This window comes from Motacilla alba, chromosome 3 (genome assembly GCF_015832195.1).
Source record: "Motacilla alba alba isolate MOTALB_02 chromosome 3, Motacilla_alba_V1.0_pri, whole genome shotgun sequence".
Taxonomy (NCBI): Eukaryota; Metazoa; Chordata; class Aves; order Passeriformes; family Motacillidae; genus Motacilla; species Motacilla alba.
Window position 1 is genome coordinate 35,427,324 of NC_052018.1, and position 27,295 is coordinate 35,454,618.

At 38.5% G+C, this 27,295-nt stretch overlaps 1 protein-coding gene across 5 annotated transcripts in view; it reads right to left on the reverse strand.

Moving 5' to 3' along the window:
- Positions 1-19,540, reverse strand: part of SNX14 (sorting nexin 14) — a 45,630-nt gene extending 26,090 nt beyond the window's left edge. For 2 of the 5 annotated variants that reach the window (XM_038130920.1, XM_038130918.1), the window contains exons 1-9: positions 19,337-19,539; positions 19,134-19,254; positions 18,223-18,296; positions 18,032-18,110; positions 11,750-11,793; positions 7,047-7,134; positions 3,379-3,463; positions 993-1,149; positions 640-715 (exon numbers count right to left, since the gene is read on the reverse strand). In XM_038130920.1, the coding sequence (XP_037986848.1) occupies positions 640-715; positions 993-1,149; positions 3,379-3,463; positions 7,047-7,134; positions 11,750-11,793; positions 18,032-18,110; positions 18,223-18,296; positions 19,134-19,254; positions 19,337-19,476 (864 nt within the window). In that variant the 5' untranslated portion in view covers positions 19,477-19,539. Of the gene's footprint in view, positions 1-639; positions 716-992; positions 1,150-3,378; positions 3,464-7,046; positions 7,135-11,749; positions 11,794-18,031; positions 18,111-18,222; positions 18,300-19,133; positions 19,255-19,336 lie in introns of all 5 variants that reach the window. The other 3 variants (XM_038130916.1, XM_038130919.1, XM_038130921.1) reach the window with 3 other exon arrangements.
- Positions 19,541-27,295: the final 7,755 nt, after the last annotated feature.

Here is a 27,295-nt window from a genome sequence, read left to right on the forward strand (position 1 = left end):
AGACCCGCACAGAAATATTCTTTACCCAGAGGAAGAAAGGCCTCCAAAGTATTTTTACTCTAAGTGCAGATCTAATGAACAAGCAAAACTTCCACCCTACAGTACCTTCTGTTTGCAGCCAGGTGATGCCTGCATAAGCACTGCCATTTTGCCTATCAAAATACATGCACATATGAGAACAAGGATGGCAGTGTTGCAGCTTGAGAAATAAATGCCCCCTGATTTGCAGAATTGAGGGAAAAAAGTTAATTTCAATACAGCTGCAAAAAAAGCTGGTTACTTAAGACTGCTGTAAAGATCCATAGTTAGAGTTCAAGTAATAGAGCCCTTTTTAAATACAGCAACAGTAACTTGTAGATGTTTACATAACACAGCATCCTCCCATTTGACAGGAGCTGCAATCCTTCACTGAAAAATACATTCTTAAGGGACCACACCAATACTGTTATTTCAGTCAGTTCAGTGAGTCAATTCATATGAACAAACAAAATGACTGGCCACAAGATTTCTTCTCCTTTTATCTAGTCAAAATGCACAGCAAGTAAGTAACTGAGCATCATTTGCTTTACCACAACATGCTTAGTAGGTAAATAGTAATTTTGAATAAATTAAGATTATTCTGGCGCTCCAAAGTCTTACAGGGTCAGCTAAGAAATCCATTGAGGGAAGGAACACTGAACCAGGAAGAATCTCTCTAATGAGAAGGGCCAGCGATCTGAAAAGAAAATAAAAGAAAGAAAATAAAAATCCAAAGCAATATTAGAATACAGAAATTTCTAAGTGAAGTTTCCAATTCTGCCATATACTAATGGAAAATATTTTAGGATTTAATAATACCACAAGCATGTTATTTTAAAGACAAGTCAAAAAAAATCATAAAAAAGGGGTAAGAAGGAAGATGACCACGAAGTTCACTCTTTCACTTTCCAAAATTATTGTACTACATACTATAGAAACACTTTAAAAAACATATTTTTACATAATTTAAATACCTGCACTCTGTTGACTTTGGGGGCAAAATATAAGGAAAAAGAAGTTCAGTAAGTTTTCTTAAGTAGTGAAGTTCATCTCTTCGGCTTCTCAAAGCAACATGCAGTTCTGGTCCGTATTCTTCTAAAGCAGCTTGCTGCAAAAATTCCGCACTTTTTACTGAAAGTAAAAAAGAGTATTACAGAGTTGCTTCAGATTTTTCTTACCGGTAAACAAAAGGCAATTGGTTTTTGTTGGAGCTAAAAAGTTAGTATTTTTAGTACACATACAACTGCCAAAGGGATAAAATGTTGAAACTTTACAAAAGAACCTTGGCTTAGACTTTGAAGCCATGCTAAGTAAAAATAAAACCTCACACTGAAATAAGAATTCCTTCACCAAACAATTGCAGTTTGCATGGTATCCAGAATGCTTTCTCATTTATCATTATACATAAATATATAAAAATAATATAAACTTTTATTTATATATTCAATTTTTATATATATATACAAACTAAATATAAAAACTCAGCATCTGGATTCTCAAAAAAAAAATGCATCGTGCAAAATCTGCCTCTGATTGCCTTTTTCCTGACCTTCCTCATGATCTCCCATTTTTTTGGCCTATGACACAATTTGAAATCAACGTAAACTTTTACTCAATCCTGTAGTATCTGTTTCCTGCTTAGAACACTTAAAAACAAATGTGAAGGAATATACATTTTAAACACAGGGTGAATCAAGCCAAAACCTGCAGGAGGATCAGCTAGAGTACTGCCTCTTAAATTACGGTGGAATTGAAAGAATACTTCTTTATCAGATTAAAACCCATAGATATTAATTAGAAGCAACAATGTTACATTTCTGCAGATCACTTCAAAGGCAAGAACTGAGCTGCTATAAATCACACCTAGCTGAACTAGCAATGTGGCACAGCCTCATGCCAACACCACCACCAGGCATAGCAAGGTACGTAATATATTCTTCAGCTACCCTCAAAGTTAAAGCTTATTGCCAGCATATGAGAGAAGCCTGCTGGCTTGGCCTTCACAGCCAAAACCCATGGTAGTATCAGCTGACAGAGGGGCTGCAAGAATATACATCACCTGGTAAATCTGCCTAGCTGGTGCCACTAAAAGCAGAGAGAAGGCATGCACCCACTAGCAAGGACAAGTGATGAATTGTGGAGGTGTCTGTGCAAATAGGAATTACTAAGAGAGGTAAGGGTAACAAGAGTAGGAGAAAAGGAAATGCCCCCTAAAAGCAATCCACTTGAAAAGGATTTAGAAAATAAGGAGAAAAGGCTAGGCTCAACTAGCAACCAAATCAGGGTCTGAAAGCTGCCTCTGAACATATATTGTGGTGGCTGCTTTAGCAATGTTTAACAGAAAGTGCTATTAAAAGTCATTTTCAGCTGCTACTTCACATATCTGCCCCTAGGAAACAAGTCTTTTTCTTTAAAACACTGAGAAAAAAAAAGGCTATATTTTCAATGCTGTACATTTAAAATACAGTTCTTTACCACTAAAGAGAAGTGTTTCCAACTCCTTGGTAGAAATCAAAGGAAACACAAAATTTGGAGTAAACAGCACTGCAAGATTATCTACTATCCTGAAACTGCTGTTGTGCCATGAAAGACATCCAATGTGATTACACCATGTCTCATTACTCATCCTAATCATTAACACTACTCACAGGGCCAATGGCATGTATTTATGGATATCAAGCAGACGTTTGGAGGGAAAGAAGAAAAGTTCACGACTCCAGTTAAAGTAAACATCAACACTTAAAAACTGAATGAAACCACATTTAGTAGATACAGCACTGTGGAACACAGCCAGTGAAAAAATAATAACAACAGCAAGTGTTTCCAAATATTTCTTTTATGTGCAGTTTAAATATAATTTTTACATTAGGCACGTGAAGATACTCTTATCTTGGATAACAAATATGCTTTTGCTCAAAGTCTCTCCATGGCTTTTCAACATATTACAACTTCACTAATGCAGATTTGAAATCATTCTATCTATAAGAGCTATGAAGTACAGTGCACAGATGTACAAATCCTTTCATCTATAACTGCTCATCTGGAACATAAAGGAAAAACTTCAAGAAGCATTTTTAAATTATCTTGATTGCTCTAAATAGATAAAACCCATATTCCTGTTCACCCCTGTACAGACAGAGAAATTTAGTACTTTTATTGTGGGGCAATAAAAATCGAAACAGAGAATACAAATATGTACCGTAACTTTTTCCCTATTTTCCTTCGCAACCACCAGAAGAAAAATGCAAAAGGATCTCATTTTTTGAAAAAGAGGCCATAAGTAATATAATCTCAAACATGCATAAAAGAATTTTCATACTTGGCCTTTGAAACTGACAAAATACTAAGTCTTGACATTACCTTTTTGCCTGGCCTTGGCTATTACTTCGATGTGTTTCATTGCTGCCTTGAGCATCTTCTTCGTTACAACCGTTGGAACATCCACCTAAAGAATAATTTCAAAATAAAACCAAAACTGTTGTATTTTTCCCGCCCCAAAATTTATTACAGACTACCATCAAACATAGTCATTTGCTTGTATGTTCGGGCATGAACCATAAAATGAACCATTAAGAAGTAGTACAAAATCTTCTAGGTGAGCTGACAGTGTCCTCATTCTTCTGCCATGGTATATAAAAACACACAGAACTAAATGCCATAAACAACACGGTTAACACATTTATTGCCAACTCATTCCCATTACGATTCTTTCATTGCAATAAATATAGCAAGGCAGTGTGACTTTCGAGTCACAGTATATGAAGCCCAGTTCTGTGGGATGATTTGACCACCAACAAAAGGATCAAGTTAATTACGCTCTGCTTTCTAACACCTGTGTGCCTTAACACTCTGCAGTCATGTCCACAAGGACTAAAACCAAAGAGAAACCTTCCTACACACAGGCAGAAAAAATGTCACCCCCCAGGTGATGGCAGAATCCAAAGATAATTTGAGTCACAGAGTCAAAAGACCATTAGTGCCGAAACCAAAACCATGTGATCATAAGCCAAACAAAAAGCACGTATGATTTAATCAAGGACTGTATTAGGGTTCTGAATTTCTATTTTCTTTGGTGGCTACAAAAATGGAAGGAGAACAACTCAGGCACAAACGACCTTGGGATGTCTTAGCCCTGCTCCAAACAGGCTCTGCTCACAGTGCTCAGGGCTGTATCCAAGCTGGTGCTGAAAACCTCCCGTGTTGAACACGGTCACCTCCTCCAGCCCCAATCATCCTGGCGGCCCTTTGGTTGAACCTGATCCACTTTCTTGTAAAGAGCCCAAAACTGGATTAGTATCCTAGATGCCATCCAATGAGCATCCAGTGAAGGCAGATCATCACTTTCCTTGATTTTCTCTGCTCCTGTCACTACAGCCCAGGATGGTGTTGGTGTTTTAAGCTGCCATTGACGGCTCATATTCTGCTCACAGCCTACTATGGGCCCAGGTCCTTTGCAGCAAATAGAGCTTCTCCCTGAAACCAGTCAGTCCCCAGTCTGTACAGTTTCAAGGAATTCTTTATCACCTGCAGCAGTTTTCACAGAAACTCATCTAGAAAGTGATTTACACTTTGCTAACTCTTTATTTTAAACAAAAGACACTTCAGAGAAGCAAAAATATACACCTGTAAATGTTCAAAATCTAAGAATTCCAAACAAGTTTCTTTCCTAGTGGAGGAATCCCTCCTTGATACATCATCTTGCCAGATAAGTAAATAAAGAATGCAATTGCAAAGAGCAATTCTCTCAGAGCTGAGATAAAAGTTGGTGGTACTTATTCAATTGTACAAGGAGAATATGACATACTCCTGCACACTCCTTTATAATATTTGAGGTGCACAGCTATAACCTGACCTGGCCAGCCCCGACAAGCCAGTACAATTGACTGGTGCTGCCTAAAAGTAAGGTCAGCTCCCGTTTACAAGCACAAAAGGACAAGCTTCTGCTTATCAATGGAAAATCCTGTCTTTTGTGACTCACATTCCAACAGTAATTTCTAGAAATTAAGAGTTTCCGATGGCATATAAGGATAGGGCAGTGTTTCTTCCTGCAGAGGTAACTCAAAGAGCACAGCCAAGGAAATGGTTATCAATGTTGCGGCAGACACTGTGAACTTTTGTCAAAAACTTCAATCAGAGGCAGGGTTATCTATACCACACTGTACAAAGGCGTGGTATAACCCTTGCCTTTCCCTTCAAAATCCGTAACAAATCCAGAAATGGCCACAGCAAGGAAAATTCAGATTTGAAGGATTTCAGCATACATATTAGAGTTGACTGGCCTGAAGTGCTTTCAGAAGTAGAATATTCTTTGACAAAAAAAATTATAAAGATATAATCTAAAAAAATGAAAAAAAGCCTGTGTTTTCTTACACAATTCTTCCTCAATTTAAACATTTTATCTCTATTAGCTAGAACTATTGCTTTCAAGCATTTAATAATAAACCCAAAACAGAGTACAGCTGCTTGGCAAAGGTATACAACTATTTTGTTTTTCAGCTGATGATGATGAATTTCTCCTTAACATATGCATTTCTGTGATGAACTTTATTTTGTAGGTCCCCTGACAGCACTTAATACTGGCACATGTCTTGAGTGTTTGTTGCACATACTGCCTACCCAAAGAACTGAAGATACTACATTTAAATCCTCGCTGTCAAAGGCAGAGATGGTAAATTAACACTCTACTTCAAGATGCTGTAACTCACTTGAAATATTCCAATCAATGCCTTATTACATGATCAATACAGGAGACATGGTCACTTTCTGAGTCAACAATGGATCCATGTACACTGCAACTAACACCAGCAAGTATTACCTCTCCAAATTAAATTTTAATTTAAATTAAATTTAAATTAAATTAAATTTAACTTAAATTTTTGGTCTAGATTTTCACTTTGAAGCTTTACTCCACTTTCACATCTCCACACAATGTCTGTGCTACATGGATTTCCTAATCTTCTCCCATGTCCATTTCAAAAAGCAACATGCCTGATTTAGAGTAAACAGAAAGTCATCTGGATTTGATATGTAAGAAGGAGAGAACCACACTGTTAATAAGTCATGACAAGGCACAACTCGTAGCTCAGAAAATACTGCTGTTAGTAAGGAGAGGGGAAACAGACACATATTTATGGTTGTGGCTCCAACAGAGAGGCCAGCACTGACTAATTCTGGAAATTGAGTTAGCAACCCTTTCTGCTTAGAACAGCCAAAAAGTTAGAAGCAGTTCCTGTAAAACAGGCTTGAAGCACTTTACCAGGAAATAGTTGTGCTGTTGAAAAGAGAACACATACAAAAAAAGCATACGCTAATAGATTAAACATATCAAATAAAAAGTATGTGCTAATAGATTAAATACAGCAAACAAAAGCTTCTAATCTTTGGCACTCAAAATGCTCCTGAAGAACTGCATTAATGTAAGAACCACATCTGTTTTAATTCTTACAGTAACCTGGTCACCCAATGACAGCCTACTCTTTATGGACAATGTAAGGGCGTTGTTTGCATTTTAAGAAGACAAGCAAGCAGAAGCTATAACACATCTCACCATTTCCTAGTAGGTCTTTTTCAGTAATTCTCAAAATGGTTTCCACTTGGATTAAGTCACCAAAAGACAGCTAAAAGATCACAAGGTTTTAATAATCCCTTGCACTGGTGTAATAAATACATCCATTTGCAAGAACTGGGGAAAGGTTTGAGTCACAAGGGACCTCCACAGATCACTTGTTCCAATCCCCTGCCATGGCAGGGATGTCTTTCACTACAACAGGTTGCTCAAACCCATATCCAACACAATGCTGAACACTTCCAGTGATGAATCTTCAGATATGGTTTACAACTAGGAAGGGGATAAGCTTCAGAAAGATGGGGTAGAGACTACAAAGAAGTAACTCTGATGGTTAGAAACAACCTACATTGTAAAGATGACTTTGGAATCACAATTTAAAAAAAAAATTAACAACTCACAAGAGATGGATATCAATTAATTCTGATGGAAAAGCAAGACTAATACCTTTAAGTGACCTTACCTTGTGAATTCTCCGAACTAAGACAGATGCAAAAAAACGTAGTGTCCCTCTCAGTTCATCCACTGAGGACTCATCATCAGTAATATTTCTGCAGTGTTTCAAAGCATGGCACATAAGAAAACAGAATAAAATAAATTTCTATTAATCCAACCACAATACATTTGGCACTATTAAAAGCATAAGAATAAGAACGTTCAACAGTGATACTTCAGCTGGAATGAACTGAAATGAAAGCTACCAGGGAGTCAGCAGTCTTCTGTCTGAGGAAAATACACAGCATTCCCACAATGTCTGTGCACACAACAGCTTAAGAAAAACATCAGGATATTGCAATGGTATACCAATTCCTGCTCTCATATACTATCTGCACGATTTTCACTAAGTAAAATCTAACCCAGTTTCTATATATGGAAACACAACCTAACTCAATGGTATAATGGAAGTTGAAATTATTTAAAGTGGCTTCTGCTTGGAAGCAAAGGAGAATTGAAATAATTTCCAAATTGCTGCATCAAAATATCATCCAAACTTTTAATCTGGCTTGCCAGTTTCCATCCACTGCAGTAAAATACGTTTCGTAAAAATAATTAAATGTGATTCAGGAAGAAAAATACCTAACTCCATGACTTTTTTGGAAAACTGAATGAAAACAGGAAATACAAAGTCTTAGATGAAGAAACTGCATCTAAACTGAGTAGAAAAAGGTCATGATACCAGCATTCCACAAAATGTAAGCAAAAACCAAAAATCTATCAGTTTTTAATATGAACTTTAGAGCATGACTAATATATTGGTAAAACTGAAGTATAACAGCTGAATAATGACAAAACAAAGGAAGTTGCATCCAGTTTTAACTAATGATTATAGGCAAGAGCCATTACAGTTTTTGGTGATAAATTAGCGTAGTAAGTAGAAATACTACTTGTGTTATAAAAGAACACTACAAGCAAGAACAGGACATTTAAAAATAAATTTTTTTAATTATGCATAAAACATTTCATATTATTCAGCATCCAACTTTTAAAGCACTTTTAGCTTGGGTTATAGAACATTCAAAGGCATGTTGATGATGAACAATCAAGCACATATATTAGAGATACCAGTGACCTGAGAATCAAAGTATGTAACTAATTGCATGAGAAAAGAGAACACCTCAAAGAAAGCAGCCTGGCACAAAAAACACAATTATCCTCCAACAGCTAATGACATGCAGATAAGAACCCTGTAGGGGAAAGTTTGGTTTAAGATCAGCAGCTGACATTTTATAAGCAATATGGTTAGAAAATACCCACATTGTCAAAGGGATTAGCATTGCCAAAGGGTTAGCAAACAGACTGTATTATGGTATTACTAGCATTTGACAGACAGAAGATACATGAACTAACTTGGACCAAGAAGTTGTTATTTTATTGACAGCTGGATAACCAGTATCTTGGCTAGCTCAACTTGGACACGACTTTATGCCACATATTCTCACAACAGATTTGCAAAGACATTCTTTTAATCACCAGCAGACGGAAGACTGGCAAAAAAACCATCATGAACCTGTAAAATGTCAAATCTCCAGTGACTCAGGGGAAAGTCCAAATAACCCTCTTGGAAGCATTTTAAAAGCTGGCTGTGTTTTCCCAGAACTTTAGGAATATTAATTGTAAACAGTTACAGAGTCTAATGTCTCAAGAGAGACACACCCAACTGCTATCACACGCAAAGCCTTACAGGATCCACTGACAAATGAAAATCATATACAAATAACAAAGTGATATTTTTCCTCTGTGTGTCAATTATTCTTACAAAACTTGGCTAACTCCTTTCAAAAACATGTAGAAAATAAGTCACAAGCTAATAAAAATGTAAAGCTATGGTCTGTAACTCAACAAAAATTCTGAATTTTTCTTGCATTACTTGCAGTTAAAAAGAACTTTCATTGAAAATAGAAGCAGCTCCACATGTGAAAACACTGTGTTTGGTCACCATCAAAGAAAAATGTTTTCACAGTAATGTACCACAAAAAATGTGGTTGGTAATTACTGAATTCTGTCCTAATCTGAGAGAACTGGAGTTGCAGTACCATCAACGACCAAAAATATTTAGTTAGCAGGAGTGACTCATTCAAACGTTAAACTCTATTTAAAATAAGGTCAGTACAAGCAACATATATCGTTTTGCTGTATGGCATAAGCAACAGACTTAGATCCATATTCTGTAGCTCTATAAACTTGGGATTACCTACAACTATGTTCTATTCTTCTCATACAGTTGAAAAAAAGGATCTTAATATAACCAGCATAAATACTTTGAAAAATAAAAAACAAAAATGCACACGGGTATAATGACTTATTTCAGTAGAGTTCACTGGATTTTATGCACTAATCCTCATTCCCCTAAAGTGGTCCAAATTTAGGACCTGCTTAAATTTTACCCTGCTAATAAAAAACCAGAAATTCTTACACAGTTTATTAATGAAACAAACATAAACCAGCTTTTATATGCTTATAGCACATTTATTCCTAAGCAAAAAATCCATGATTTTATCTTGCAACACACCCTGTAAACATTACACTCCCCTGGCTTCTGACTGAGATACATCCTGGTAACACTAATGTCCAAGACAGCATCAGTTGGCACAGCACATAAAAGAAAAAACAAGTTTTTAAAAAAATAAATAAATAACAATAAAAAAAGAAGTACCTTCTGCACAAAATCCATTCACATGAAAGGCAGAGCAGCTAGCCCAAGGAATTATGCCCAAACTTTTCTGTGCAAAGGAATGTAGCCAACTGTTTTAGCAGCCTATCTGTCAAGTATGAATTGCCTGCTAGTGCTTACCCAGCCACACTGCTAAATAAGGAGAGCTTGGATGCAAAAGCTCTGGGAAGAATTAACCTGTATGAGGTTTATTTGCTCAGAAAACAAACATGTCGTGGATGCATGAATCCTCTCTCTCAGGTGATGTGAGCTTTGCCAACAGTGCAGGTACAGCTAGAATAAGAAAAGTCAGAGCTGACATGCTCTACAAGCCAGCTCTCAAACTATGGCACACAGACACAGTTCAGGTCCCCCTGCACAACCCCTGCTGGATACACCTGAATGTCTGGAGTAAATAGGGTCAGATCTGACATTACTACTGTTAAACTGAAACCAGTAAGCCTTTCAGGTTCAAGCTGCTTCCTGTAGAATTGCTTGGACACCACAGCACTCAATGTAGATCACTGAACTCTCAGTATTTCAGGTTCACTTGAACCTGAAATCTAACAACCTTCAGGTTGTTAGATTTCATCAGCGTGGTGTGAATTTACAGAACTAGTTCAAAATCCAGAGGTGCAGCCATGCAGAACTTAAGACAGGGCAGGAACACTACACTGCTCAGCAGAGGGCAAGATGGAACAGAATGTAGGCTGGTTGGCTTCAAACAAAGTGTATTTTACACTGCATTTCCAACTGTACATTATATGTCTAGTGAATTATTATCCCCACCAGATGATGTATTCCAGACTTCCACTGCCTTGGGTGTCAGAGAGGTAAGTAATTGGTGGAAGCCAAGTTTTCTTGTCAGCCCATGATGCTCTCCACAAGCTAAGAAAAAATGGTTTTCCAATCATGCAATATAGGAGATGGTTGCCTTACATTTGTTACTTTATCAACAACCCAACAGAACACGCTCTAGTTTTCTGTATTTGAAAGTTTTAAACCTCGAGGTTTCCAACTTGCATTCACAACACATGGTGCTAAAGCTCCCTCTGCTGTTTGCATCAGCAGTGAAGTTTTACACTTCAGCATATTCAACACACAAAGTTAGACGTGAGATGTGCAGGTATTGGCCACAATCAAAACCCAAGAGGCAAAGAAGTCTGAACAGTAAATTTTGAATCCCAGAGACAGAAAAAAATCCAAATGACACAGAGCAGAAACAGAAGAAATCATATATTTTTTAGGATAAATTGAACTTTCAATTCAGTGAAAAAGTCAAATTCAGAATTAAGGCAAGATGTTGTTTTAACACATTATTTCTAACTTATAATGCTGGAATTATTTTAATATCTTCTTACAAAGTATTGCAAAGCACGAACTAATATATAAAAGTACAAGGAAGAAAATGCAAAAGAAAAAAACCAGCACAGAAAAAATAATCAGCCATAGTCTTTTATTTATTCACTATTTAATAGTTATTTACACAGTACTATTCTATTCAGCACAACATAATCACCGACAGTCTTAAAAGCTGGAAATTTATGAGATGATCTCCAAGAAGTTGGCCATAGGTATTTGAAATATCTTTTCTTTAAAACCCCGCAAAGTTGTGATTTTTTTGGTTTTTTTTTAAGCAATGTGATAGATCAGTATGCTTCTAATCTGGAAGTAGATTTCAGAGGTAGTGACAGGTTGAATTTTCACACAGATTTTCATCAATCTGTATTTAGTTCCAAGTAAGAGTTATCACAAATGAACATAAAAAAATAGACAACCTAAAAGTGTTCTTAGGATGAAATCCGAATTTCAGAACCACCTCTATTATAACTAAACTATTAAAAGATCTCTTCTACTGTGCTAAGAGACAATAAAACAATGATTCCTAGCACTCAAAAGTATGCTTTATCTTTCACTAAAGAAACAGAAATGTTTATTTTCAGATGTCAACTTCTTAAACAGGTTGACAAATATTTGTGATATTAAAAATAGTAACTTTTAGGTAAAACTCATACCTGTACCATGGATAAATAAAGTTTTCCAGCACCAACTCAAGCACCTGTACAGAACAAAGACAACCATGTTACAAAATAAACAGTTTACTACAAATCCCTGTTAGTAGAGTTAGCATCACAAACATCTTCCAAAACTCATAGGACATAATTTATACATGATAAAACACAAAAATGTGTAAGTTGTGATCCTGTTGCTAGATCAACCATTTTGCATCGTAATCAGTACTTTTGGCAAGTAACATCAAAGTGATGGTTTCATCAGATATCAGCAAGAAACATCTGCCACAAGTACTATCATGAAGCACAGTGCCACGGCCATTGTCAGGCAAATGCAACAAAAAATGTAATCTTACCTTAAACAGCCCATCCCTAAATTTTCAGATCAGTCCCTATTCTTTTCTGACGTAACATGGAGTGTCCCACAGGCACAGTTACATACTACCCTTACACCTCCATCCTTTTTCACCCAAACCTCCACCTTCAAGGTGGGACAGTCATTCCTGTATGCTCACGACTCTCAAAGAATGTAAAAGAAAAGTCAGAAATTCCTATCAAAGCCATCCATAACAAGGAAGGAGACAGAAGGATGAAGTTTTCTTAAGATTCCTCTTCCTTCAGTATAGCCCCAAGATATCACCCACACTACCTTCTCCCACTGCAACTTATCCCTCAATTTGAATCAGGGTTTTAGAGATCAGTTTATCCCCAAAGGCATCAATGCTCATGAGGGGAGTAAAAGAGAATGCATGTTGCTGTGTGAGGCTGCTCGGCCACGTTCTGCTGAAGGAAAGGTTTTTCAAAGCCACTGTGTACAAAGAAAAATGTGAAGTCTGTTAGAAAGGAAAGCTGAATGTAACAGCTGATACGCAAGTATCATTCATGGGAATAAGTGCTACTCCTCTTACAAGATCTGCTGCTGCACTCATTCACACAGTATGCACTGCAAGAATTCAAGACTTACTAAATTTATACTATCTTTAAGGCACTACATGCCTCTGTTCCTGTCATGATTATAAAAGCATACTCAATAAAAAACACACATGGCCTTTTTAATTCTTCTCAACCCTTCAGACCTGAGCAGCTCATGAATACTCTTTTTCTGTCTTCACTAGTAAGAATATCATCTACTCAGACTGGATAAGATACTTTCTCTTTTCCAGCTGTTCCACTTCAGTGATTGTCTTCCCCTCTCCCTGAAGAGACGTTTTGCAGCTCGGGATAACATTAGATGTCTGTGTTATGGACCACACAAAGTCATCAGTGTCTTTTCTCCTACCTTTATGTGCTACAGCAGTAATAGATCTCAAAACTGTAATACCATCATGTGTTAATGATGGATGGGTAAGCTAAATGTTTTATCATGTTGTCCTGTGTCATCCCCACCCCCCATCTCACACTTCCATTTATAACCAGGGTGGAAGGGTGAGGGAAATGACAACAGATGCTTCAATTCCCAGTCTAGAAGAGATTAAGAAATCCCTGAGAACCTTCTATGGAAGTTGATCTTCAGACAATAGAAAGGAGCTCATCCAGCTCCAGTCAGCAATCACAGGCCATTGGCCTTAAAAGCAGTATATTAGACTACTTAAACCAATTTCCCTGATGCCTTCCATAGCACTGCCACTACATGAGCCACCAATTTACTCCACAGAAATCTCAGTCTCACAGGTATTGTGACACTATTTTTCTTCATGCGGAGTTTCTAACAAAATAAACCTCTTTCAAGGCTCAACGTGCACTCTTCAGAAGAAGTGCCTTACAGAAAGCTTGCAAAAAATACATCTGTCTATTAAAGGAGCCCTTTTCCTTCTTCCTCCACTTTTCCTCTATGCCTCCCCATCAGGAGCAACAGCAGCAGAGCATCTTCTGTTTGGAGTGGAAAGTGCACTTGCAGAACCTTCAAGCACAGAACAGTGCATTCAAAGGGATACAATGAACTCCTCTTGAAACAGCTTTCTTCATTTATGATTACTATTTTTGAACTGAGAGCCTGTCTCTCAAGTTTTCCATAAATGTGCCACTACAAATTCAGTTCATCAGATGCTAACATAACTCACTGGCCCTCTCTTCCTCTATAATCCTACAGAGGCCTCTGAAGGCACTAGAAGAATTGTTTCCAACAGAGAGAGATCTGATCCTTACTGCTGCCTGAGCAAAACATGGTTCTGACATTCATCTTCCCATGGTTATTAAATAAGCAAGGAAAGTAAAAAAGGTACAAGACCTGATGACCTTTCCCACTCAAAATTGGAAGACAAAGTCTCCTTCAGATTCATCCCATGTTGTAGTAACTGAGCCCCAGCTGAACCATTTTACAGACCCGCTCAGAAGTAATAAGCCATTGACTGCCACTAACTGGATTTCAAGGCATGCAGTCCATACTGTTTTTCCTTCAACCCCATCAGCATTCCAGACTATGTCAGTGCAATTCTGCTGGACAGAAAACAATTGGCCACATCATGCACTGCACTTTCATGAAGCACTGGGGAAGCAGGACACGTGTGCCCACTTCTATTCTATCAACAACAAAAATATTATTCAGGCTCAATTGCTCACACTTCACACACGCCAGTGAAGTAGACGGGACACCTCAAAAAATGACAGCTAATGATAAGCCATTTCCTTGTCTGTAAAGTGTCTGTAAAGTATTATCCTCCAGTTTTAAATACAAATGATGAGTCATTTCATTTAAAGCCTGCCTATTTTTCAAGCATTTTGCAAAATGACTGGTTTTACTATGCGTGGGCAGCTTTGAATTGGAAAAAGATTACAAGCGTAAAACCAAATGCAGCAATTAGCAATATAAGCAGCAGATGAATTAAAAAAAAATAAATAAAAAGAGAAATTATTTTCTAGCATGCACTGCAACACTGCGAGCTAGACAGTCTTTGCTGCTGAGACAAGCTTTTTGGGGACTGCCACACAACTGACCCCAATTGTCAGGTGGAGGAACTGTGCAGACAAATGATGACTGAATCAGTGGCAGGTCAGAACTACCAGGCCAAATCAGAACAGAAAGGAGCAAGGATTTGATACATAAACCATAATAACAATTATAAAGCCTTAAAAGACAGCACAACCTGACAGCTGAGGCCACTTTCTGGGGGTAGAACAAGCCATTCCAATAAGAAAGCATACAGTGTTACTGCAAGAGTTCAGGACTTGCAAAGAGCCCATTCAGGCGATAACTGATTTCTTGTCATGCATTTGTCTATTTCTTGCTTCTAGAAAGCAAAAAAAAAACCACCAAAACCCTCTAGTCCCATAATTGAGTCAAGAATCTGAGAAGAATTTAAAAAGTGAGATCAAAAGACAGCAGCACCTTGATCCAATGAGACACTTTTGTCACCATGCTGATAGAGCAGCTGAGCAGCTTTCCACAGATTTAACTTGCAACCGGTCCCTCACATAGTAAAAAAATGGAATTGTAGAGAAGAAGATAAATTCATTAACAGAACAACGGGATTAAATTCTCCTTTATACAATCTGTAGCACCTTGATTATACACAACGTAAAACTGACCAACTGATATAATGTCCTAATTCAAAAAAAAAAAAGAAAACATTGAAGAAACAAGCACAATGCAAAATGGATTAGAAACTGGAAACAAAATTATACTTAGGTCACTGCTTTATTTTTGTGCAGGATGCAGCCCAAATTATAAAATATTGATGGATGCATGGTTGAGACAGTTTAGTGTTCAACTGTAACAACAAACAAAAACGTGGTGAGGAATGTCCAGGCACAGGTTTTGTTATTCTTCTAAACCACGCACAGCAGCTGAATAGACTAAAACAAGGCTGCAAAAGATTAAGAATTTGCAAAGTGAGACAAACTATCACCACATTCCAAAAAAGAAAAATTCATACTTGTGAGGAAAACTTCGATTTCTTCTGATTTGAGTGTGTATTAAATTATTCTGAAAGCACTTGAAAAACACAAGCTTGAAGGCTAAGCACCTGGTTCAAATCAGAAACATTTGGAAATGAGAATATTGCCAAAATTCTTCAAGCTGCACAAAAAGAACTAGAAAAATTAAAACATAAAAAAAAAATCCAAAATTATTCCAAGTATTTGAAGAAACTGCTTTTTAGAAACAGGCTGCACTCTGCACGCCTTTAGAATCTAGTTAACCTTAATTCAATTCACACAGTATCAGCTTCTCTCTAATGTATGACTAACCCACAAAAGAAAATAAGAGCAGTCTCTCCTTCCAACCTGAAGCAGGCTATCCAATTCCAGGCCAGCATTACATGCTGCATCCTCAGAACAGGTGGTGAAGAGGAATACGGTGTGGGCAGAACCCCTTCCTACCCTTTTAACCAGTAGAGAAGAGCTGCAGTGAGGAACCATGCCGTGAGATTTCTCATCCCAAACAGTATCTGTCCAACACAGGTGAAAAAGGTGACTCAGACTTCTTGTTTGGGTCCACTGAGGAGGGTGACCATGCCTCGATGCCCTGGGAAGGTCCAGAACCCAGGCCTGGTTCTTCCCTCCAGTTAAGCACACAAAGGATGTAAAGGAATGAGAAGCATGGGCATGGATATACATAACCCACATCTGCACTGCTAAATAAAGCAGGCCCTGGGACATGCCACTGAAGTGAAAAGTAACAGCAAAGAAAAGGCCACTACTTTGGTAAAAGCAGAACTACAGCAATCACATAGAAAATGCCAAGAAGATAACTGTGGTATGTATTCATACCACTTGCAAAGAGATACTACAAAGAACCTTTTCAGCATCAAATTCCCATTTAAGCTAAACAAGAAAATTTCTAGTTCTTCAACATTTACAACATCCTTGGTTAGACTGCCACAGCTACTTGGTACCCTAAATCCTCAAAATATTAAACACATAGAAACATTTATTTTACATTCTATTATTAAAGCAAGAGCCTATTGAAATTCTATTCAACAATCTTGTCATTTTAATACAGTTAAACTTTATTTAAAAAATAGATTAAGTAACTTTAAAAGAATAAATGTTGATTTCTGAAATCACAGAGGAAGTCACTTCATTCAGCTAGAGGAAGTCAACAAGTCAAGTCAACCTGTTCTTTTTCAAAAACGTTTCTCAACTGTCCATGCCTTCCGTAATGTTTTCGTTCTCCTCCTTCAGTGGGCCATGCCTGGGACAATGTCTCAGAGCTGAACTGAAGTGTTAGCTTATATCACAGACACACATGACTCTGACTTCATACACCATGCTGTTAATTGCAAGAACTGACACACAAAAACTGACTCACTTCTGCCATGCCAGTTGTTCATTCTCCTACCACAGAACTCAAAAGTTGGAATTCTAAATAAATGGGTATTAATCTACATATGTGCTTGTGTATTTTCCTAGCTTCAAAAAACACAAAGTTTATCTGTTTTGCTCCCAGTACATTTCATCAAGGAAATAATCAAAAGGAAATCAAGGAAATAAACAAAAAACCAAGCCCAAAGAAAAGCTGCTCTTCAAACAGCTCTTTTTTTAAAGAGATGAAAAAAAAATTTCTGATTTACAGTCTTGCTACGAAAGATACATATGCTGTTCTTCTTTGAGTAAATTCAGCAATTTCTTTTTAAAGACGTGTTTTATTACAGCTTTGTCTGATGACTTTAAACAGATTCATGGAATGGGAAGGGACTTGAAAGATCATCCAGTTCCCTGCCCCTGCCATGGGCAGGGACACCTTCCCCTTGGCCAGATTGCTCCATCCCACCTCAAACACTTCCAGGGATAAGGCAACCAAAAGTTCTCTAGACAACCTGTTCCAGCACCTCACCATGCTCACAGTAAAGAATTTCTTCTTAATATCTAATCTAAACCTACTCTATCAGTTTGAATCTATTCCCCCATGCTCTTGTAATAGCCTCTTTCCATCTTTCTTGTAGGGTCCCTACCATCAAACCATCATCTTCATTACAGAACTTTTGTAGTTGGAGCAAATCATCTTTTACCCTCAACTCCAAGAAACTAAGCAGGCTGAAATCCTTAACTTCTTAAGACTCAGACATGCTCAATTTTAACTGATCTTTCCATTATTCTTCCTAATTTACAAAGACATTTTTCTGTGTTCTAGGTGCACTGCTACACAAGCAGTCCATGTTCAAAAGCAGGCCATCTTGGCTCCCTGCTCCCAGCAAACGCTCTTTTGATTTGACTCTTACTCGAACAAGTTAAAATACCTGTGAGGTACATGTGAACCATCTAGTGAACCAGAAGCAAAAGGTTTCAAAGACACATAATAAAAACCGGCAGAATTTTAATGTTCTTAAGAAACGATGCACCAATTACCTCTGAAAGTGATGCATCAACCTTGGAAGGCACTTTCAGGTCCAGCCACGGCTGATAGTTTTCCAGAAGCAAAGTAGGTCTGTAGGAGAGCATGGAGAAGTTTATGTAACAATGTGCAATTGACAGTTTCCTGCTGTGATGTGTCAAATGGCAGCAGTACCAAGCTTAGGAGCGCCACATACGTAATTTACCTGTGCCTCTTGCATTTGACCTTGCCACATACAGCACAACTGTGACCGTGGGGAAACAGCTCCGGCAATTCCAACTGCTAAGAGATTTGGACAAGCTTACATTCTCCAAAATGATAACTCTATTAATATAGCGACACATTTGTGAATTTCCTTTTAGAGCAGGCTATCACAGAGAACTGAATAAAGACAAACTTATTCTTCCAGCAGAAAAACAAGGTAACAAAGCATGGCATGAAAAAGAAATTAATCTTAAAAGAAAAATCACTTCCGCTGAAACAAAGTGAGAGCACACAGATATCCTTTCACATCTCCACTCACCTCCCTCTACATTACTCAGTCTAGTAACAGACCAGATGGTTTCTCTGCCTTACTCATAGCCTTGAACTATGGCAACTCTAACTTATTAGCCCTATGAAATTCTACATTAAATTGTTTTAAGTTAGAAAATAGCAATTTGCTTTGGGAATATTCTTCTCTTTGAAGTGCAGTACTGCTTAGAGAATTTTGATTACAGTGAGCAAAGGAGACTCACCGCAGGCCTACGAAAAGGAGGGCATCTCTAGAAAAGAAAAAGCCCCCTTAAAGGAGCAAACAACAACAGAGTCACTCCACTGCCTGCTACTCAAATGCTCAAAATGTACAATGAGAGAAGCAGGAAACAACATCCTTGCACACTCCAACAACCGGCCTGGCAGCCATACGTGGATTTGACGGGACTTCGCAGAAACACGCCAAGAATTCAAAGTCTTAACCATCATCTATTTGCCACAAAACACCTGTCAGCAGGAGTGTATGAGCTGTACTGAGGCACAATATTTCTGAAAGCAGCTAGGCTCAGACAAGAATTGCTACTCCATATAGATTCTTATCATATTTTAAAAAAGCACAAGACTCTTCACAGGCATATTTACCTTGGGCTTATATTTTATTGTAAACAGAATATTGGGCAGGAGGGAGTCCGGTCCCAAGGAACAATAGAAGGTGACGACCCCAGCCACGAACGACCAGAAGACCATCAAAACATGAAGATACCTTACAGACACACAGGAAGGAAAAGCCGCTGCGTGAGAAGGCGCAGCGCCGCCCGCGCCCGGCTCCCCGCCCGCCCGGTTACCGGTTGAGGAGGAGGGTGGCGGTGCCCAGCCCCAGGAGGAGGCAGCAGGAGAGCGGGTACTGCCGGCAGGTCTCCCGCAGCCCCTCGGCGCCCCGCAGCCGCCGCAGCAGCCGCCGCCCGGCCGCCCGCACCCCCCCCATGGCGGCCGCTGCCGCGCCGGCCGGGCCGGAGGCGGGGCCGCTTCCGCTGCCGGCGCCCGCTGATGGCGGCGCCGCGACGAGCCCGCGTCAGAGGCCGCCGGGAGCCGCCGCTGCGGGGCGGGGCGGGGCGGGGCGGGGCGGGGACAGCGCCGGGGGAGGAGCCGCCGGCCGCGGTCGGGGCCGTGGGAGCGCCCCGGGAACGGCGTCCCCGCAGCCCCGCCGTGGCATTTGCAGCTGCGCTGTGTCACGTAGCGTGCTAAGCACTGTAAATAGAAGGGCTCTGATGACAGCAAGCTTACCTAGTTATAAATACTTGGGTTCTGGACAACAAGGGGTTCCCAGGGCCACGCGGCCAGAAAGTGCTACGTCTGATTAAATGCTCTATATTTGGATGATGACTGAACTAAATCATTCAGCGACTGGAACACTAAAACCCTATAAACACTACTCAAAGCTTCATATATTGGCTGTAAAGAAAAGGAACAGGGCAGGAAAGGTAATAAGATCCCACCTTAACATCAGTAAGTATACAAGAGCAAGGCATTGAAAAGAGAGGAATTCTAGAATGTAGTTTATTGCTAGCGAGAAGAATTTAAAGCCAACTTCACACGAATAACACCTTCAGCTGCACTGTAAGCCACAAGCTTTCAAACCACTGGAGCGCTTTCAGCCTTACGAAAGTCAAGGCTGTGTTAATAAGACACTGCTGCTTGTGGGTGTATCAGTTCAATGGCCAAAATGAAACAGCTTCTGGGAGCTCATACCCATAAAGGGGCTTCGAAGTGGCAAGTACCAAGGAGACCTGCTCAGGGAGAGGTGCCCACTTTTAGCTGTTTTGAGAAGCAGCTGTTGCCTTCTATGTCCATTTGCACGAGCCCCACACAGGGACATAGGGCACATGAAATACTGAAATACATCTGTTCAGATGAGCCACATTTACAAATCTTCACTGAGATCCCCCACAACTATGCTGTTAAGAAAATACTGGTGTTTGGAGGGTGAGTCAGCATCTAGAAATCGAAATCCAAAAACAGCTCCCAGAATCTTTGCTCGGATGCTTTGTCAGTTTATGCAACACTTCCCTTGACCTCTCGAGTAGATGAAACTCTGCTGCAGCTCAACTTCAGTATGTTGACCTTTCTCAGAGTGCTTGGCAAAAGCCCAGGGTCAGCTTGAATTTCTTTAAGAGTCTCTGCACAGTCCTATTTCATGTCAGTCCACATTTTCTAGAAGAAAAAACCAAGGTGCATATATACAGCAAATCTCCATACGGCCTATTCAGAGGAAATCAATTTTCCTAAGATGCATTTTTTTTTTGTTATCAGCTTACTTTATCCTCAGCTTTACTGCTGGTGATTTTTAGTCACTTATCTTGCAATGCTTTTAATAAGGAATAATTTCTAAAAATCTTTAATTCTTACAATATTTCATGAAGATACCACAGCATAGCATATCTGTAACACAGGAAGTGACTTGCACAGCAAACCAGCAGAAGTTTACGTCAAACTTCTGCTTCCATTTGCATTCTCTCTTTCAGGTAAGTTTTTTTCAATTTATAGCTTCATTGTTGGGAATTGTGTTTATTTACTGTAAAGTTGCCACAGTTACATCTGGCACTAATTGTACCTCATTATCTTAGAAACTGTGCAATTTCCTTCAAAGACTTTACATCTGCTGGGCAGACACAACAAACTGCTTTACCCCATCCTGCTCTGCTGGAGACAGCAGTGTTGGCATTGCCCATCACCCTCTGTCACCACAGACAGGCCCCTAGATTGTTCTGGTACACTGAAAGACTAAGCAGATGTTTGTTTTTCAGCAAAATAAAACTAGAGAAGAACAAAAAGCAACTGCTGATAACACCAAGCTTTTCAAAATTCTTTGAGAAATAAGAACTTTATCCATTCCTTGGAAATAGCAAGATTTGAATAGCAAAGGCTCTGAAGTAATATGGCCAGGACTGGGTTATTTGGGAAAGACAGACGTTATTTTAGTATTTAAAATGCAAAAGGATCTTTCACTGATCATACAAGTCATCTTGTGGAGTCAGTTCTCCCTGGTTTGGGGTTTAGGGTATGTTTTCTTTGATGGCAGGAGAAGCTTGCCTATTCTAGCATCTAAGAAGTATATTAGAGCAGATTTTCAACAACCTGAAATATAAAACTTCAATTCTTGGCTAAGTAACATCAGTTATTAGGCTGAGATTGTATTTACCAAAGTGCTTTTTTTTTTTTTTTTTTACCTTAAAAATACTTTTTTTTTAAATAAGCCAGACAGTGAACTGTAATAAACAGATTTTCACCAGTTAATTGCATTTAATTTATTCTGCAAGTCTGCTTTTGCTCTTTTCAAGGCCTTACATAGTTCTCTCTTTCAAGGATACAGTTGTCAAGGCTAATTTACAATATCTAATCCTTCATATTTACTCAACAAGGAATTAATTTTCCTTTATAATTATTCCTCACAAGTCCCTGTTCGTTTTGTGGGCCCTTTCCAAGAAGTTTAAAAAGAAGTCTTTATATTAATCTTTAACTACAACCATTTAGTAGAAAACTCTAGAGAACACTTACTTTTAATATTCAGCAAATAGCTAAGCTTAAGGAAAGAAGTGAAACTGAAGCTGGCCAGTCAGATCCCCAAAAAGGCAAGTATTAGTAGGCTCATTGTACTTGACTTTTTCAAATTAAAAACTTAAAGGGTGTCCACCAACAGTTACTGGTTTCCACCTGAGATGATCCAGGTGTATGCAACAAATGTGAGGTGAAAACTGCCCTTTAGCAGTACTTTCTGGCCTTTAAAGGCACAGTGAAACTCCAGGGAAGTGATGGCTGACCATTTGCTGCACATTTCTGGTTTGGGTAGAATAATTATTAGCACTTTGAAAAGCAAAATTAGTTTTACTGTTATAAATACAGTTATATTCATTTGTCTGTTAATGAGTTAACAAACTGTTCATAGCCCAGATTTATGGCATTTGGAAGTCATATCCAATACCCACACCGACCCATGCTTGCCAGCTGTATGGAAATGCGTGCTGCCTGTAGTTGTAGGGCCTTGTATTTGCTTCCTGGATCACATGCAGACCTTAAGTATGACCAGATTAAAGCAAACTGGATGAAAAAGTTTGGGCCCAGAAGCACCTGCTCAATACAGCAACAGGGATTTTGGGCTCCTGGATAAAATCCATCACAAGTTTTCTTCTAGACGAACGGGAGAACTCAGCTGCTGCAGTAAGGAGCAAAATGGCAGGTGGGAGGGAGAAATGGTTTGAGAAAAGATGTGCAAAACACTTTGTAAAAGATCACTAGTCTCCACACTTGCAGGGAATGACAGAGACTTACAAGTTGTGTTGTTTGTTTAGAAGCAAATTTAGAAAGCAATTGAAATTAAGGGGAAAGGCTAAGAAGTTTCAATAGTAACACACTACTCAAAATTAATCTTTTTTTAAGAGAATGTAAAATACAGTTCTGTTAGAAAACCTGAAATTACTTACTGAGCTGTGTTTAGGACTAAAAATAACCAGGCAGAATAAAGACTTGCAGGGCAAAAAAAGAAAGACAAGGAGACTGGAACAATGCTCTGCAAACCAGGGAGGTGCTGAGGATCACAGAATGTGTTAGAATTTCACTGGGACAAGGTCCACTTGGGAAGAAGAAAGGAAGCCAAAACAAAAAACAGGCAATGTTTTTGTTGACTAGAGTCAGTTTTGCCTTGAAGAACTTGTAACTCTCAAGGAGAAAGTAAAAAGATTCAGAGACAGACTGGCATATAGAGCTTTTCTATACTTATTAACATGAAAAGGAATTTTCTGAAGAAGTTCTTTCACAGGCAAGATACTGGAGAGAATTTAGGTATTAGAGATGAAAATAATTTCTTCGGTTGTAAACTACTATTTATGGGACATTAAAAAAAAGAAAATAGAGCAGTAAGTTGCAAGGTGTAGAAGTTGACTACAACACAGTAAAAAATAGAGGCCTGCAGGAATATGAGCAAAAAAGAGGAGAACTCAATGTATACAGGTGACAATGGAAAATTGTTAAAATAATATTATGATTTATGGTGACATCTGGCAAAGCTGTACTCCACAGAAATTTTTATCTTCATTCACCTGAGCAAAAAAAAAAGGTTTTCAGATATGCACTTTAAGTATTAAGTGAAGTTGGCAAATTGGCTGTATGTGCAAAGGAAAGATCTGGAAAACCTAAATTCTTTGAAAAATGTAGCCTGATCAGGGAGGAATGAGGGAATGTCAGGATGGATGTTAAGAATTTTCAGAAAATGCTTGTGAAAGAACTAAGGAGCTGTACTCTTGCAAACTGTTAAAACAATGCCAGAGCACATATGTAAGAGCTCAGTCAAAATGAAAATTAATCTGTTGACTTACTGTGAGGAAAAGAAAACCTTGCCCTGGATACAAACTGTGCAAATAACTATGTCAGGTCCTGAAGGGAATTCCTGCTTACCAGCCCTGGTCAGTGGGGAAAATTTTCAAGTAGGGAGTTCAAGGATGAACTTGAGCCAGAATCCCTTGTTTTCAGCTGAATTAAAAAGTGTCAAGATAATCCTGTTAGATGATGTGTTTCTGTTAAATCATTACAAACTGTTGCAGCACCTACACCTCAGAACTATGGTGAGACCTGAATAATTTAAAGCTAGTTAAGTTTTTCATCACAGATAAACACTGGACTCATGGAACAACTGTGTTGGATCAGCAAAAGTTCAGCTGGATGAACATCCTGTTGATGATGGCTATCAGGGGATACATACCTAGGAAAAACAGTAAAAGCATGGCAAGAATATAGTAATTAGTTCCTGGAACTCTGATTCATAATCTTGGGGATATCCTGAGAAAGAATTTATTTCCTAAGTTTGAAGTTGCTTTTGAAGAATGAGAAACTTTAACATCCATAAAAATCACGCAAGGAGTTCCACCCCTTGCACTTGTGTGAGTGAAGATACAGCTTTCCAAACATTCATGTGTTTACTAGAGATGGTGAAAAATCATTCCCTACTCAGCACAACTGCTGCTTATAATTTTACCAAAATACTTCGGTCACCTGAGAAAACTGTCTTTTCCAAAATTAAGATTTCTGCTCCAGTGACTTGTCCTTCACATAAGAGCACTTTTGTATCTTTTATCATCTTTGTTGTTCTCCCTTTCCTTTTCCAATTTTATTGTCTCCTCAGTTGTGTAGCAGTGAGTAGGGAGAGGCTGCAACAAAACTGTTAAGAAAATAGCATTCAAAATTATTTTTATTAGACCTAGTTCTAATAAATAGTTTGATTTAAATAGTTTCTTAAATAGTTTGATTTTTTTTTTACCCTGCTTCAAGAGTATTTTAACATTTCTGTCAGTGAAGATTTTTCCTCATTTGGATACAACTCTCATTTCCCATGGATTCATTTTTTCCACCTTAAAAGAAAAACAGTGCAAAAAATCCCAACCTAAAGCCTTCATGTACTCAGGAAATTCTAATCAACAGGCAGTTGTTAAAAGTGGAAAAGAGACTAACTGTAACTACAGGTTGCTGTCGTAAGGCAGCTTGTATCTAAGAAAGCTTTCTGTGGATACTTAACATGAGCATGTAAACCCAGACCTAGTGGTGAGATCTACGAGATCAGGCTTCTTGTGGTGTCTGGTGAGCTGGTATCCTGGAGCCCATTGCTTTTAACTTCTGTGGACACAGCAGCAAATTCCTAGAGTGTTTCTGTCAGGTCAGAATTCCACAGAGATATTTTTAGTTGAAGCAACCAGTTTCTCTGACAACATGAAGTATTGTAAAAGCAGCATAGGTTAAAAGTTAAACAACATAAATTGTCACCTTGCAAAAGTTATTTTGCTTATGTGCTTATGTCTTTCATCAGGCACTTCATAGCAACTGTTACAGAACCAGTTGTACAACCAGAATATTATTTTGTTTACCATTTGTTGGCTGAGGATGCATGGAATCAATCTGGTATTTTCTTCCTTTTAAATGACATATGGGAAAAACTGAAGTATTTACAGAATGGTAAAAGAGAACAGCACATAAAGTTACATTTCCCTAGCAAGAATATTGAATATATGACCAAAAAAAAAGCAAAAAAAAAAAAAATCTGATTCTGTGCAAACAGGCAGAATACACAAGGTGATACTACAAGAGCACCTGGACAGAGGGGTGTTCCTCCTCATATGTATGGATGAGTCCTAAGGCTTTTTGAAAACAGCTTTTTGGAGCATATGGGCAGCTTGCCCATGTCTTACATATTTTGTGGTATACCTGGAGCATATAGATCCATGGTAGAGCTCCACTGCAAGAGGAATATGATTGTTTTAATGATGATAGTTTGAGAAGTGGATCTCAGTAACATGCCCTCTGCAAGGCCAGGCTTCCTTACACTCATAATTGATCCATCCTTACAGCTGATCAATGCTATCTATCAAAGAGGTACCTAAGTTCCTGGAGGTATCCCAAGCTTTTTTTGCCACCCAAATTGCTGGTGTATCTGATAGAAAAAAAGGCACGTATTACATAGCACTTCCCTTCTAGCACTGGCATTAATAGTGCTTCTCCAGAAGCAGATGGTCCCTCTGTGGGTCCACCAGCAAACGAGGAAAAGGCACAAACTGAAATCAAGAAGCAAGGACTATTTGAAAAACTTTGGTGAGTACTGCAAAACTCCACTGAAGTTCTGCTTTGCTTTTTATTTTCTCTTTTATTTAAGTTAACTGGCATTCTAGCTAGGAAAGGATTGGAGGTAATAAGGTCTGATACCACGTAGGGAATTATTATTACCGCTCAGTATTTTTCTGAGACTCAATAAATTGATTTGTGACTGAATTACTTGCTACTATATAAGCTACCTAGCTTACCTTTCTACAAAAGAATCACAAAAAAATACTGCTTAAAACACCAGGTATATAAGCTACCTAGCTTACCTTTCTACAAAAGAATCACAAAAAAATACTGCTTAAAACACCAGGCAGTAAGTTTTTCCTCTTTCATAGACACATATTTTAAAGTATATATTAATAAAGGAACATTTTAATATGAAAATCATTTACCATTCTTTCTATCAAACTTTAAGGAATAACATTTTCTTTCCCTTAAGATACTGAATCTTCCAGTCCAATCTCAAATCTGGATGTTCTCAGTAGGTAGAGTTTGTAGTATTTTCACCACCACCCCCACCTCAGAAATTGCAAGTGAAGACTGAGGTCTTTGGTATTTCACCAGATGCTTAAACGTAGCTCCTAATGCAACACAAAGAACTTGGATGCTGTAGATAGACCTCAGGTTGGTGTCACTGCAGTTCAGATGCAAGAGAGAAGGTTTTTTCCCTGAAGAAAGTAGATTTTGCTTCAGAAGATAATCAAACCAGAAAGGATTATCTAATATTATCCAGGTTTCCTAGCAGACCATATAATGAGGATGAGTAGAAAATTCTCCACTTACCACCATTCAGCTTAGATGCAATAAATTGTACATTAAGTACTAAGCTGTAACCGTAGAGTGGTGTTTTGTCCACATCCAGTGGGTTTCTGGGATAGATTATGATCAGGAAACTTGGGAGTATCAGCCAGTCTCAAATTCTGGAAAGCCCATGTATCTGGTGTGTTCCTGGACCACTGCCCAGCTGTGTGCTCCCCTCTTCATTTTCCCCTTCAGCTGTTAGGGCTGGAGAAGTCAAGCTACCTACGCAGTAATGACTAACTCTCCTTCCCCAAAGCCCAAAGGCAAAAAAAACAGAGAAAGGACCAAACTGATAGACCAAACTGATAAAATGTATTTTAAGAATGTATAAAGGACCAAAGGGAAAAATCCTGTATTATCTGGAG